This window comes from Mesoplodon densirostris, chromosome 8, assembly GCF_025265405.1.
Source record: "Mesoplodon densirostris isolate mMesDen1 chromosome 8, mMesDen1 primary haplotype, whole genome shotgun sequence".
Taxonomy (NCBI): Eukaryota; Metazoa; Chordata; class Mammalia; order Artiodactyla; family Ziphiidae; genus Mesoplodon; species Mesoplodon densirostris.
This window is the reverse complement of record NC_082668.1, coordinates 80564906-80580360: the sequence shown is the minus strand read 5'-3', so window position 1 is coordinate 80580360 and position 15455 is coordinate 80564906. Positions and strand designations below refer to the sequence as shown.

Below are 15455 nucleotides of genomic sequence, written 5' to 3'. Positions count from 1 at the left end.
CTGTTTCTTAAACTAACCAAAGTAGGCAAAAGCAATTTTGAAAAGTCTTTGTGTCTAGCATTGGAACTTTCTCGTATTTCACACCATTATATAAATGTCACTCTAACCTATATGTATCACAAATGCTACGCTAAATTAGGTCCAAATTTGCAACCTAGTTTAACTGGGTTTCCTCTTTTTGCAAATGCAGTTTTTGTGTCTGCATTTAGCAATGCATACAAAACTGTCCATGTAGCTAACTGCTTCGAATTGCTAAATTTGAGGATGGATGTGTAGATCGCCTGAGTCTTTATGCATGTGCCAAAGCAATCCTGTTCCTAGTCATATAAAGACTTCCCAATCAGATGGACCTTGACTACACTGCTACATTCTTGAACTACTTCATTGACTCTCTTTGATTTAGTAAAGGAAAAATGGAATTTTAAGAGGAGAGAGATGGTTTTCTACCCTCCATGCCTCTATCCTTCAGATATCAGAATGGAAGTGCCTTACATGATGAGAGTGCAGAATTGAGGGTTCCACGGCCATAGGGGCTCATCCACTACTAGCTATTTGATTTAAACTTAGCCTCATTTTCCTCATCAGTAAAATAATAATGCTTGTCTCATAAGGTGGTTATTACGATTGAATGAGGAAATGTATGTGAAGTACCTAGCACAGAGAACCAAGAAATTATTTTATTCTATCACCATAATTTCCTAGACTATTAATCCAATGGCCAAGTAGATTACCTAGAGGCATGATTTTCTAAAAATATTATTCTCTTAGCACGTTGAGTAAAGGCTCCTCATTCAGTTTATTATATAGAGTCCTCCAGATAGATTCTTCAAAACAAATACCCTGTGCTAAGATAAAATATTTTAGCATCATGTTCAAATATAGCACCTTTAAATATGAAGTTTTTCTTCTTTTCACTCACACAGAAGGTGGTGTCTATTATATATTCACCTGGATTCACAAAGTGCTTTAGAGTTAAAAAAAAAAAAAGTCAAACATAAAACTTATAATTATTATGAAGGTGGTATAGGAATTAGACATATCTGGGTATATTGTAGTGAATTATAATGTTTCTGGGCTTGAGAATATAGAGTTCCACAACCATGCCCATTCTGGTTATTTAACTCAACTGAGAAAATATACACTTCAGAAAGAAATATTGCTTTCTTTCAGAGATTAATGCACTTTCCTTTAAGATGAAGAAAAACCTACAGACACATTTTAATAAGACTTCTCACTGGCTGTTGTAAAGAGTTTTTACTGAGCCGTGGTCCCACATCTCCATCTCCTCCCACTGTGCACACCTGCAGCATTAGAAAACAGGATTTCTATCTGGAGAAATTAATTGAGTGCTGTCCTCACTGTACATGACATCTCACCAATCATCTCATGATGCTCTGTCAACGTAGAATTTTGATTAATCAATATAGCTCTTATAATGCAAATTGTTTGTGATTTAAAATAGTAGGATATATTGAATGGAGAATACAGTGATTTAATAAATATTTTATATTTATCAAACTCAGAAAATTTTGAGATGAAGTTTCGTTTAAAGATGGAGCAAAGTAAGTACAGCTAGATATTGCAATAGTGTATATGTGTTACACTGAAGCCCATATATAAGCTTGATCTGTATATCAATAAATGCAAAGAAAATAAACTTTGGTTAAAACAGTTATAGCTAATCTAAATTAATCTCAAAATTCGACAATGAAACATATGAATTTGTGACAAACATCCTGAATTTTTAAAAATGCGTCATATTTGTAACATTATCAAAATAATCTAGAGTCAGAACACTTTTTCTGGGTATAATTATATAATTATTATAATTCTCTACCTTAACAGATGACAATTTTAGAAAACTCTAAGTACAGTTTCTAGTATATGTACTAAAATAAAATGTAACAGATAGACAACTCATCATAGTATAAGTAACACATTCAAATTTAGTAATTTATTTTCCAGGTGGAAACCAGGCTTCTTGGAAGACTTCAAACTATGCCAAATGGTCTGATTTTACCATAGAGGTACGCACTAAAGGACTAAATTTACTTCTGTGTAATTTTTGTTAACTACATTTTACATGCAAATGTCTATACAACCATGTTAATGAAGTTATGGAGAAGGAAAGAAAGTTGGCATTCCCATTGTTCTGTTTTATTCAAAAGCAACTTGTCAATTGACTATATATCATTTTAAACTAGTTTTCATTTAGTCATAAGAAAACAGAAAAGTCTAAGAATGCATTCTAATTGGATCACAAGTCAAGAAAAATAATACTTATGAATAGAATTTAGGCTTGATAATTTTTCTCCTATACCTTATAATCTTCAGAACACAGGATACTTTTATTGGAATCAAACCAAAAAAGTTCTGTTAATCATAAACATTTAGAAAAGTGCAATCTACCGACCCAGAGGAAAGGAGTTTTGTGCTTCTAAGGGCTAAAAATTTTCTGTACCCCAAATGGGATTGGTTGTTGAATTGACTGTTATCCAAAATTTTTTTCCAAGTAGTGTAAACAAACATATTTAAATTCCACACGAGTGAAATTCCTATTAAAAATTTGATATTCAAACTTCCAAGTGTTAATAATCCAAAACTTGCCTCAGATTATAAAAGAAGTGTTTCCAGGGTGTAAGAAAAAGAATGTTTTTAAGCTAAAGGCACACTTGATTTGCAGTAAAACTGAAAGTACTAATGCCAGAAGCATAGGTGATAGAAGGATAAAAAGGCAGAAATAATGGTCGCAATTCTGCATTTATGGTACATGTTACAGCTAGGACTGTATCTCACCCTGAGACATCTTGAAAATAAAGCAAAATAAAACCTACTTCACCCTTACACACTGAAGGGAATCAGGATCCTGACCCAAATTTCAAACTCCCAGAACTTGGAAATATCTGTAAAACCCCCAACACCAACATTTCTGAAACCTGCCACATCCCAGAAAGAGGCAGATCTTCAACCATGGAAATATGACTATTAAGAATTCACAGATTATCTGAAACATTTGCTAATCACCCCACCCCCGTGCTAGAGAGAAAGGCTCAAAGCACTGGGAAAAGCCTGCTGTGAAAACGCCAGGCCCTTCTTGGGGCTTAGGTTGTCAACCTATTCCCAGCCACAGCTATTGTGTGACTGTATCAGGGGAAACAGAGTACTTGTGTGTGAGAATTGGGGTGCAGTGGGGGGACCAGAATGTTAAGAAATTTAACAAATTCATACGATTTTTTTCTTTAAACATTTGAGAGTGTTGTGTTTATACATGCTGGGCAACATAAACCATAAATCTTGCTGGATTTCTGCAAACTGCTGCGTGAAGCCCACAAACGGCATTCCTGTCAATGGGAGGAAGAGACAGACAGAAATCAAGACACAGACAGGCAGCACCCCAGGACGTGAAGCCTGCTCCCACTGCAAGCTGTAGTGGAAAGAGATGATGACATCCAGAACAAAATGTCTTTTCCACGAGGATGCTAAAGCTCTTGCTTTGTGTTCTCTGTGCAGAGAAAGAATGATCAGTGGAAAGGGCTTCATTTCCACCCTTTTCTGGAATCAAAATATAAGGGGTTTTAGTTATTTTTAAACTTCTTCCTTTAGAGTCTATTGTTATGTTCCACAAAACAGACAAAACTCAGCAAGACAACAAAGACTTGATCTGTAGGAGAAAAGGTAATACAGAGCAAGTCCTCTCCAGAGGGTAATTAATCCTTAGTCATTCATCCTAGAAGTCCCAGTTACAGTTAAGGTTAATGTTCAGGTAGCTTCTTTCCATTTTCTTAAAAAAATTTTTTTAAACATTTTTTTTTTTTTTGCAGAATGTTATACTATTAATTGCCAATTTGCATATGTGTGCAGCTGCTGTTTTGGCTCTGAACTCAATCCGATAAGCTTGCTGGAGGTATCGCAGAGCACTTGGCAGCTTTCCTATTTGAAAAGAAAGCCTCTCCCCACTACAGAACAGCTGATCGTCTATCAGCGATAGACCCTGATGGCGTGAATTACAATTACACTACTTTTCACACTAAATCTGGGTGATAGCTACTTGGAAAGAAGTTTCATCATTTTTTACCACAAACTGGAAAAAGAATTACATGGTCATGCTGTGCTTTTAAAGGCAGTTTGGTTCACTTTTGTCTATTTAACACCTAATTCCAAGAAGTCCATAGGCATCCAGATATCTGAATGGCGCGTAATGAATTCACTGTTTAGATGGAAGATTTTAAAAATCTACCTCAAATTACATTTATTAACAAGGCGACCAGGAAGTGTTAAAGTTGTTAGACGCTTCATTTATTAAATAATTTGTGGGTATTTTCAGTTGTCATATCTAGAGTCATGGGGTTTGCTTATTTTTTTTTAATTAGCAATCCAAAACAATGCTACTGCAATTTAACAATTCATCACATAATCTTGGGCTCTTCAGTTCTGCTGTTAATGTTAGATAATTCAGATGGTTATTTTGATCTGTTTATAAATGATTTGGGTTGCACTGTGTTGTGAGGGGGCTGCAGCAGCCCAGGCAAGTCTTTCTCATCCTCCTTGCATTGCTCAGGGTAGCTGAGGGGCCTTCCCAAAATGCGTTTGGGGAGTTTAGCGTCTAGCAGGAGGAAACCAGGGATGGGGGCAGGGAACACTAAAATAACTGGATTTAGTATCATTACTAAACTTCTTTATTAATTTACATTCCCTGTCTGCTTGGAAAACTGAGGAAAGACCTCTTTGCCAAAGTGCCGTCTTATCAGATGCAAAGTGCATGTCTCTCGTTTCCTGGGAGGCTAGAAAGTCCTTTCTTCCCTCTCCTTGCCAGAACAACCCAATCATCAGAGAATGTAAGAAGCCCCCAAACATCCCTCTTCTTCTCAGTCTCCCCTCAAATCTCTTCCCCTCCCATTTGACATTTAACTCCATTTGTTTAAAGTAAACTCCCGCCCGCCCCCCCCAAAAAGGAGTTAAACCCACCTCAAGCATCAGAAGTGGAACACACTCATCCTGACGTAGTGAACCTAAGAGAAAAATAGATTTTGTTTTCCTTTTTTAGTCGCTAGCTTTATTAGATTTCTCACTCTCACAGATTATCCGAAGATTACCCATTGATTGATCGCCCATAGAGCTGCATTTGGTGTAAAGAAAAAACTCACAGCTTTATTGGCTCCCAGGAGACAAAACAAACAGAACAAGATATTCATATTAATGCAAACAATGCAACAAATGAGGGGAAGAAACGCCCGGCTGAAGCGAGTCGTCGAGCGGCCGACCGGGCCGGGAAGGGCGGGGCGCGGGGCTGAGGGTTCCGGGCGCCCCCAGCCGTCGGTGCCCGCGTCACCCGCCGCCCACAGGGGCCACGGGGCCAGGCGCCCGGCTCCAGGCCTCGCGGGCCTGGGCAGGCCCCGGGCGGCGAGATAAGGCCTCCAGGCCGGGCCTCCGGAAGGGCCTGCGCGGGCCCTCACCCCTTCCCGGGGCGGGCCTGGAAGGACCTAGAGCTCCTGGCTCCTCTCCCTTCCCTTCTTCCCGACGCTTCTAAGGGCCCAATTCCCGAGTCTCAGTTTCCCTTGGCACCTGGGTCAGAGGTTGGAGTGAAGAATTCCCGCTGCGCCTCCTCGCCCACCTGGGCAGCCTGGAAGGAGAGGTTAGCTAGACTCCAGAAAACCCAGGGGCAGGGAGGAAGCCAGGCAATACGCGCCCTCTCTCCCTTTGAAAAGCTCACCTTATGCTGGAGGAGACTAGATCAACACACACGCGTTTCGACACAACGCAAAACATTGTAAAATCAAAAGCGAGGAGAGCAGTGTGTACGGCAAAGCCTGAGAACTATTTTAGAGGCACCGAAACTCTCCTTGTGGAATGAGAAAGGAAGAAAGAAAATTCCGGGCACAATAGGGGTATTTGCTCTACCCCTAATTCCCTACCCCCCACCATGTACAAAAAAGCAAAAAAGTACGGGAAAATCTGTTAGGTAAGATTTGACTTCACATCTTTTTAGTCAACAAGATATTACAAATAGGGGTGCATAGGGCATACTTACGGTAAAAGAATTATTTGCTGTTTATCTAAAATTCAGATTTAACTGGGCATCCTGTATTTTTATTTGCTAAACCGGGCAATCTTAACTAAAAAATACTTTATCGAGGAAAACTGTACGAGAAGCAAGGCTCTTTCTCCGATGTGTATTAATCAGGATATTCGGGACATTTTTAATGGGACTTTGCCTTGGAGAGGAAATGAATCATCCCCACAGCACACTTTCCCAAGGACATGGTAGGGTGGAAGAGAATGAAATGACTGAAACACTTGGAAACGTCCTTATATTTTGGAGGAAATGGCAGTTTTTTGACTCTTGTTGACTCTTATCTGGACAATGGACCAGTGTCCCTTCCCTGAGGCTGGCTCCTTTCCAGGCCAGTCCAGGGTACCATAACACCGCCTAGAAGTGGAGTGTCAATTACAGTGGCACTCCCATATTGGGATCGTGTATTTTTTTCTAACTCTTACTATAGAGCCACATTACTCCTTGGTATTAATTGTATTTCGAAGGAAACTAAGTTGGGACTTGACAACTTTAAAGATGGCAGGGTGGAGCAAAATCTGCTTTGAAATTTATCAAGCATTCTAACCTACAAGTAGATCTTATCCAGGCCTTGCCTCCTAGATGCTGAAGGAAAAGACTTTCAAAATGCCAGTGGTAAAACCTCAGGATATTGGAGTGAGTGTGTGTCTGTGTGAGAGAGAGAGAAAGTGTGTGTTTAAGTGTGTCACAAAGCTGCTTAGCAGAGGAAGCCTGCTGCTTGCATTTCTTCCTCAGTCCTGGTTGGAGAGAGCTTTTTCAAGGAAGCTTTATCACCCTTACTGATACTTCGGATTCCTAGTGAGCTTGCCTTCCTTTTAAGCCGGTTGCTTGAAGTTGTATGAATACACCCACACAGGATGCCCCTTTCTTGCTGGCAATTAGTGCTATTTAACAACTGCAAACGGAGAAACTACTTGTCTAATGAGAGCTGTTTTCAGTGTTGATTCACCAGCACTCTAGCGAAGACAGTGTAAAGCTGAGACCTCCTGGTGAGTCTCAGGTCCATCAAGACAAGTGAAGGCCACCTCTTGAAGAACATGAAGTCTCTGTTTGCTTTAGAGAATGTTTTAGTTCCAGACTAATAGTTTTAGAAAATATATAGGCTCACTTCCAGTTCATACTGGTTTACTTTTGTTTTTCTTTCCCATACAAACTATAACCTTTGATTTAGAATTTGGATTATTAAACGGTTAGCATTGTGGTTTGGGTGTCACAGTGAGGTTTTAACCCCATGCTTTAGAGGTACAAATCCTTTTTACCTTCTCTCCTACCTCAGATTGTGTCTCACGCTGCAAAATACATTCCAACACTTGCTGTTTGTTCATTGGAGCAGGCATGAGGTATCTCAACACTCAGTTCGCTAAGATGCTTCCTCTCCCAGCAGACACATTCTGGGGCCCTGTGTTAGGGTGGTGATAAATTGATAATCCCCCTATAGTAAGTACACCCCATCCCATGGTCAGGGAATGTCAGGCTCCCTACTGTCTCTGTGGTTTAGCATAATGGGTAGTATCTTTGTGTACAAAAGATTCCAGATATAAGTAATTTAAGCGTCCTATGAAGTCAAGTACAAAGCCAATGAAAAAGTATATCTTTTTTGAGGTAAAGGATTATTATGGGAAAAATAGTGGACTGAAATGCAGGAGAGCTTGAGCTGGGTTCTAGCTTTCTGAGTGGGTTTGAAGGACTCATTCATTCTCTTTAGACACAGCTTTGTTTTGCTGTTTTCTGGGTTGGTTTTTTTTCTTTTGGTCCACACAAAAAGAAAGTTGGATTAGGCAATCTATAAGATTTTATTTCTAAAACAATTATTCCTTGAATTAATAAGCAATAACTCATCTTTTGTACACTGTTTCCAAAAGATATAAGCAAGATATTTTAAAAATTTATTCATGATATAGCCCTAAACAACAAAGAAAGCATGGGCAGACTCCAGGTTATCCGGGCATTCCAGGTCCCAAGGGGATATTCAAATGAGGGAGACCAGTTCAACATCAAGGGCTTGCATAATCAGGTGCAAATACTCTGGAAAAGTGTGAGTGACTTAAAGACAAACAGCCCTGTACAGAGAGGACAAAGGGATAACATGTTTGAGAACTTATACTTCAGTCCTATTTGGGAAACTTGACCTCAGAAAGAAGAGAATTGAAATAAAGCAAAAGCTAAAGTTATTTAATAAATATACGCAGCATCCTCATTCCGAATATTCTAGTGCTTGCTGCACTTTAAGTGTATGAATTCACTCTGAGACTGGAGGAAATTACCAATCTAATTGTAACTGGTTCTAGAAATGACCTAAGAGACTTGCTTCCTTATATATTATCAGTGTCATTAGGTGAAGTGTCTTTTAATTTGAGGCCCTCCTTGAACTGTAAGCTCCAACAAGCTTTCGCTAAACAGACTTCATTCACATTCTGAATCAGGTTTTTGTCTCACACATATTAACTTTTACAAAACAGAAAGAAACAATAGAGCTTATTAGGAAAAACTTGTTTTGAATAGTAAATTAAGCATAATGGAAATAGGCACATGTTTTAGCACGGTTTCCCCCACCTTTTTACCAATTGAACATTTACATCTTTTTCAAAGTGCTGTGATTTTCCCCTTAAGTCTTAAGCTGGCACCACACACTTTCAATAAATGAGACTTAACATCACTTGTATTTACTGACAGTAATCATTGTAATACTGTGGATTCCAAATGCACAGCCTTCCCTAAAAAGAGTTTTAAGTAGTCACCCCTAAACTGTATTAATCAAGTCATTGTGGCATTCTAAGAATACAAAGAACTACCTAATTTCAAAGACAGTGTAAAATCAACTGTCAGTTTTGACTAGATTCAAATGATGCCCTGTTCTTGAGACTGGACACCTGTACATTCAGAGGTACACCTGACTACATGGTTTGTTATTGAGAGATATGTCCCAGGTGGAGGCACTTTCAAAGCCAATATATTTTCTTTATAACTGGTGTCAAATTGATGTATATATTAAAAAATCTTGGAAAATGATCTCAAAAAGGAAGTAACAGCCCAATGAGCCATATGTTCAGGGAACCTAACAGGTTTCCATTGGGACCAAATTTCACTTCACCTTTTTGTCCTTACGTGCAAATAAAAACTTATCTGTAAATACACCATTAAAACAATCATGCAAATTTGTGAAGTCTATAGACGGAGAAGAAATTACACTAAATCCATAATAACCAAGTTGTTGGAAGGTAAAGGATTTGATTATATATTAGAAATACATAACACAACATGGAATTGAACTAAATTTATTTGAACTTATAGGTTTACCACATCAGAGAGAGACACTTTGGTTACACAGAATTGGTTAATGGAGAAAAGGCTGATGAATAGTTAATAAATTGCTTAATTTTGACGCTGATGGAGCATCTGAATCTCCAAGTTTACATTAAGAAATGTAACGTTAATTTTTTTTTCTGTTAGATAGGTTGATATTTTAACAGACTGAGATGCCAGGGAATTTTCCAAATGCCAGCTAATACTCTAGCACTAAAAAGTCTGTAATGTACTAAGGGCAGAGAGGCCTACTTAGTGGTTCTCCCAAAAGTGGAAACCAAAAAGCATTAACATTTATTTACACACAATTCTTTATACAAGTCCTTTTAAGAATTTTCAATTTTAAAACTTTTAAACATTCTGTATGATTTCAGTAGATCCTAACAATTTTGCATTCAGCTATTGTATTGGTATGCCTGGGCATATTCTAAAAGGAAAAATTATTCACTCTGTGTGTTTGTGTAGTTTTTCATAGGACTAGGTCAGGGATCAAGATAGAAAATACCAAAATTTACTCAGGTCATTTTATTTTTTGTGTTGTACTTTTGTTATGAAACATTTCAAACAGAGAAGGGTAGAGAGTAATATAAACGAAACTGTCATATATATATATATATATATATATATATGACAGTTTTATCAAACTTTCACATTTTATATTGATTTTTTAAAACAAACAATTGTGTGTGAAGTTATGCAATGGTAAAGGTCAGCAGAACAAAAATTATACTGCATGGATTACCTTTCAACTGCTTTCCTTTTCCATGTCTGGCTTGAGGGAAGGAAGTCTTATTATGTTAATTTAGACACCTGGTTAACTAAATAGTACGGAACACACGTTAGAAGAAACTGCATTCTCCTTCAGTCCAAATTCCTACCAGTTCTCTGTAGCTGTGTTTCACTTAACCTACGTAAGCCATAAGAACGTCAATGTTTCAATGATTTTTAATCTCTAAGGGTAGTTTACGTAAATCTGTAGTAGTAAAAACGTACGAACAAAAGTGTATTTTAAGCAAAAGCTCAACAATCAGCTTTTAAATTCAAAAAGTAGACAGAACCTCAGGTCCTGGGCCTGCCTCAACAGGTATAAGGAGACCTTTTCCAGCAGAGACTCAGGTTCTGGTGGATTATCTGTCCAGGGGCAGCCACGGCCCTGCGGTTTTGACCAGCTTTCCCAAGGCCAGAACGCGGAGCGGAACATTCAGGTGGGGAGCCGGGCTGCCGGAGATGCCCCGGCCCGGTCCTGCCTCTGGTCACCGCGGCGGAGGGCGCCGGTGGCCGGTTTCTTAAAGGCTTTCTTTCCCCCGCAACGACTGAATGGTATGATCTCCGGGGGTCCGGAAGCCCCTTAGTCTAGTCTTGGGGTCAGGAGGTCAAGCCTTGGAAGCACAACGAACGCTCAGGCCCTGTATTTGTCTTCCTCTCGGTGCTTACTAAACCATGTAAGTCCAGTTGGGGCCTGGCTGGCGAGGGGACGTTGCTGAGGTCTGCGGGGCTCGACCCGGGAGACTCTGCCGGCGGTGACCTCGCCCGCGACCGGCGAGGGTGCTCGGGGCGGCGGCGGCGCTGGGGCTGAGTCGGGGGGCCTGCCGTCGGTCCGGGGACCTTTTCCGCCTTCCTGGCTCCGACTCTCTTCCCACCCCTCGCCCTTCCTGACTTCGCCTGGCTTCCCACTCGCTGCCCACCGCGTTCAATTCACCAGCAGAAAGCGGTGGGCGCGAGAATGCAGGTTCCCCGGCCTCTCCTCCAAGACCCACTCTCAAGAGGCGCGCGGGGAGCGGGCCGGCCCTCGGAGCACCGCGCGGGGCAGCGCTCGCCAGCGGCTCGCGAGCGGCCCGGACCCCGGAGGGCGCCCGCGGGGGGCAGCGCGGGGGCTGCCGGGCCGTGGTGGACGCGGTGGCCCGGCCCGGGCTCCACTTGCCAGCGGCGGGAAGGACGCGCGGGAAAGAGAGGGAGCAGGAAGCGGGTGGCGGCGGCGGCGGGCCCGCTGGAAAGGAGGGAGCGCCGCAGGCGGGAGGGGGAGCGCGGAGGAGGGAGGCCGGGAGAAAGGAGGGAGCGCGGCAGGCAGGAGGAGGGAGGGCTGATTAGCATGCAGCAGCGCTCGCGCGCCCGGCTCCATTGTTTTAACACCTCCCCTCTCCTCCGCGCCAATCTGTCACCGTTCAGCAGGCGAACGCTGCTGCCTCAAATGCTGCTCTTCTCAAATGAGACGGATAATTAGTTGCCCCGCACGAATGCCGCACTCTTCTCACCCCTGATTGCTATCACCTTCTTGCTCCTGGCAGTTTTGACACCTCGTAATCAGCCTGCTGCTTTTCTCTTTTCTTCCCGACTTCTGCTTCCCTCCCCCCCTTTCCGTCCTAGTTTATTTATTTATTTATTTATTTATTTATTTATTTATTATTTTAAATGCAATCCTGGTTCCTATTTGGACGAGGCCTCTGCCGAGTTAACCTTCTGCGTATACATGTGTGCATATAGATGTATATATAAAATAGTGTGCGTGTGCGTGAGTCGGGGGCGGGCTTGCAGTTTTGCGGGAAACACTGCTTCCACGCGGAGAGAATTCTCTTCCCCTAAAGATATTTTTGGGAAGGGAGGAGTTGGGGAGAGGAGAGGGACGGGGGGGTGGAGAGTTAGGGAGACCTCAATTAATGCTTTAAAGATCTCTTAGAAATTAACAAACTGGGGAGTCTCGGAATCTGCTGTCATAAGCGTGTTTCCCCCTCTCTCCTCTAACAAGCACTGACAGTCTAATTACTGTAGCTACAAGCAGCTGTCGAGGCAGCAGCCCGGGAGAGAAGGCGCCACCGGCTGAGCGCACCCGGCCTGCCCCTGCGCCCGGCGGAACCGCCGAAACCCGGGCCGCCTCCGGGGAGGCTGGAGAGGAGGGCAAGGCCCCGCACCCGAGAGCCCCGCGAGCAGAAGGCGGGCCTGGGAGCCAGCGGACACGCTTATCGTTTCATATTTATAAAGTCTTTACTTTGAAGGTTAAAAGATGTGAAGAAGAAAGGAGGGGACGTGGGGGAGTGGGAAGAACATCTCCCGAGCTTCCATCCACCCCTTCTCTACCTCCTCGAGCTCTCCCTCCCCCCGTGTTGGTAAAATAACCACGCAACCCGGGGCTGAGGGGGCGGGGTGAGCCAGCCTGGAGAGTAAGAAAGCAGATGTCCCCGCTGGCAGCAGCCTCAGCCTCCGGGGAAAGCTGCACCGGGGGGGCCCTCCCGAGGACATTCACCTCCCACTTCTCAGGCATCCCGCTCACAACTGCCTCGCCTCGGCGGGGGTGGTTTTTTCAGACTCAGCGTTTCGCGTGTGAAGCTTTTTTACCTGGGAACTGTTCTTACCCGGCCACGCGTAGCAGATGCCAAGATGCAGCCCCTACACGACTCGGAACTAAGAGACAGAGGGGAGACCCGGCGGGTGCCCAACTCCACTTTTCGAGCTGCAGCCAGCACCACCTCTGCAGTGCGGGCCCGGAGCCTGTTCTCCAGGCTGCCTGTCCCTTGGCCCGAGAGGGCCTCTGTCCCTCGGAAGCCGGAGTTGGGGTAGCACTGGAACCCAATAGAAAACAAGAGTTCCCCGCTTACTAAAAGTGGTGGAGGTGTCAAAAGGGTGGACTGGAGAAGAGTCAGTGATCCACTTCGAGTCACTTTCTGGGCCACGATTTCCTTTGGTTGTCAGCAGGCTAGTAGATGTCAACTGTGTGAGAGGAACTCTTCCTCACCTAGAAAAGAGAAGGAAAAAGAATCCCCTTTCATGAGATAGGTACAGTGGTATATTCTGGCTGGAACACGCTGGGAAGTTTTTATGTTTAATTTTGCGTGTGTGTGGGAGGAGTGAGCGAGAGGGGAGGCTGGCTGGGCGGGAGGTAGGGGGGAAGGGAAGAGACTGGGATAATTGTCTAGGCATTTCCATTCAGCCCCAGCGGCAATGAAAGAAAGATGTACAAGCCTCAGAACCCTTCACAGTGAATGCCTAATAATGGCTATGTCACCTTGGTGAGGAAGATGTCAGTGTGATGTGCTTGGCACCCTGAGAAGTCGAAGCACCACTCTCATTCTTCCACAAGTTAAGGCTCTTCACTGTGGCACAGGTGATACCTGAACAAATTGTTCCAATCCCTTATCTGAAACCCTCCAGCTTTCTACAACACTCGTTCCCAAGAAGGCTTAAATTTCTGTTTTGAGAGTTGCAAATCAGTGTTTACTTCATAAAATGGAAGCCATGCCTCGAACATTTTAAAAAATTAAGTGTGGGGTGGGGGAGGGAAGAGAAACCTAAAAGACAAGAATCATAGGGAAGAAAAATGAAAGGGAAGTCTCATTTTAAACAAAATTCTGCAACCCTCTGGATTTGGTATCCTCTTTCTTAAATATCTTCCTCTCGTCATCAGGCAGGATGCTACCAATGAATTAACAAATTTCTCAACAAGAATGTGAACATTTCTAATATAAATTAATTAATATGGATAATCCTTACAGGGTTTTAGATTTGCTCCCATTAAAGACAAATGTTTCTTTAGTAAGTTTAGTTTGAAAAATAATTTTAAAATTCGAAGTGATCTACTAGTTATAATAAAATGTCACCAGATCTGGTATCACCCTTCTATCAGATTACTGGAAAGAAACATGAATTTTATGAATTTCCCCCAAATGTGATTTATTTATTTATTTAAGAACAAAGAACACATTATCACAACATAAGTAACTCTTTTAATATTTAACTAATTTTCATCATGTTGCTATACGTATAGTAAAAATTAAAACCATGTCTATTATTTTTTTTAAAAAAGAGTTTAAATAATCCTACCAGTGATCTTATCACTGAGCAACAAATGTCTTAGGTTTGGTATTTACTCAGATGTTTAACTTGTCTGCTATTCTCTATTATTGGTTTATTCAAAAAGAACACCCACAGCATAAATAATTTAATCTTTTAAATGAAAACAAGTGGAAAAAAACCCTATAAACATTTGACATCACCAAATTCAATAGATCTAACTAGAAATCCAAGCAATAAGCTTAGACATTTGAAAAAAACATAAATTATTGTTATACAATTCCATAAGTCACATACATAATTTTGAATTAGGGCAATAAACACTGTAAACATGAATACAATGAATTAGTTTTGTACAGAATGATCTTTTAAAAGGTAATAAAAGAAAGTTACAATATAAGTTTAGAAAAAAATTCAAATAGCTGTGACACTGGACTTTTCAATAAATGATCTTGAGCTAAGTTTGCAATCAAGTACATAATATTACAAACCCAGAAATCATCGCATAGAACTTGATATGTCTGTTTTCAAATGCGTCTTAAGTCTCCCCATTAAAGTGTGAATTAAGATGCCGGAGGAAATCCCCCCTGGATGTAATGGATGGTGGGAAAACTGCTTGACAGAATTCACATACTCGAGGTATATGCAGTTCTGAGCCTGTGCCACTTAGTACCGATAAGTCACTGTCTTGATTAGGAAAGGGCTTCCAAACGGGCTGCAGGAAACAAATAAAAACATCTTCTGTTATTTGTATTTAAAATCAACTTGCACTGAATTTCAAATTCAAATTTTTTGAATCGGTTATGTGCGAATATATGAAATTCCCTAATATGAAAGTGAATTACCTTTCCTTTAGAATTGGCATGACGACATGACTCAATTCTCTTTTTCATAAAGGGCATAATTTAACTTTAGGAATCCCTTAAAATACACATTCATGCACTTTATCTTCACACATTAAAACATCTTTCAGCTTTAACACCAGCATGTTTTAATACCCGTTATCCCAACGGGTTTTGGAGTTTTGGAACAATAGTCAATAATTGAGCCTTAAAAAAAATTAAATTCTATCTCTTCTATTTTATATTGGAACTTTAAGTTATAGGACCTTTATTAATACACAGCACACTAGACATGATGTGTGTGTACATGCATTTTGATCAAGAGCAATGTAATTTCGCTACTATTTATAAGCAAATACACAATGAATAAATCATATAGAAATAAGTTCTAATTTTTGAAAAATTTTTAAAAGTATGAAACAAATTCTATCGATCAGTTGTTTTTTGAAACCTCAAAT

General features: G+C 41.4%; 1 protein-coding gene across 10 annotated transcripts in view; it reads right to left on the bottom strand.

The window, feature by feature from the left end:
- Positions 1–11319: 11319 nt before the first annotated feature.
- The window catches only part of TANK (TRAF family member associated NFKB activator), a 79307-nt gene continuing 75171 nt past the window's right edge, over positions 11320–15455 (bottom strand). For 7 of the 10 annotated variants that reach the window (XM_060106984.1, XM_060106986.1, XM_060106985.1 and 4 more), the window contains one exon: positions 14095–14870. In XM_060106984.1, the coding sequence (XP_059962967.1) occupies positions 14694–14870 (177 nt within the window). In that variant the 3' untranslated portion in view covers positions 14095–14693. Of the gene's footprint in view, positions 13101–14094; positions 14871–15455 lie in introns of those variants that run through there. The other 3 variants (XM_060106988.1, XM_060106993.1, XR_009533223.1) reach the window with 3 other exon arrangements.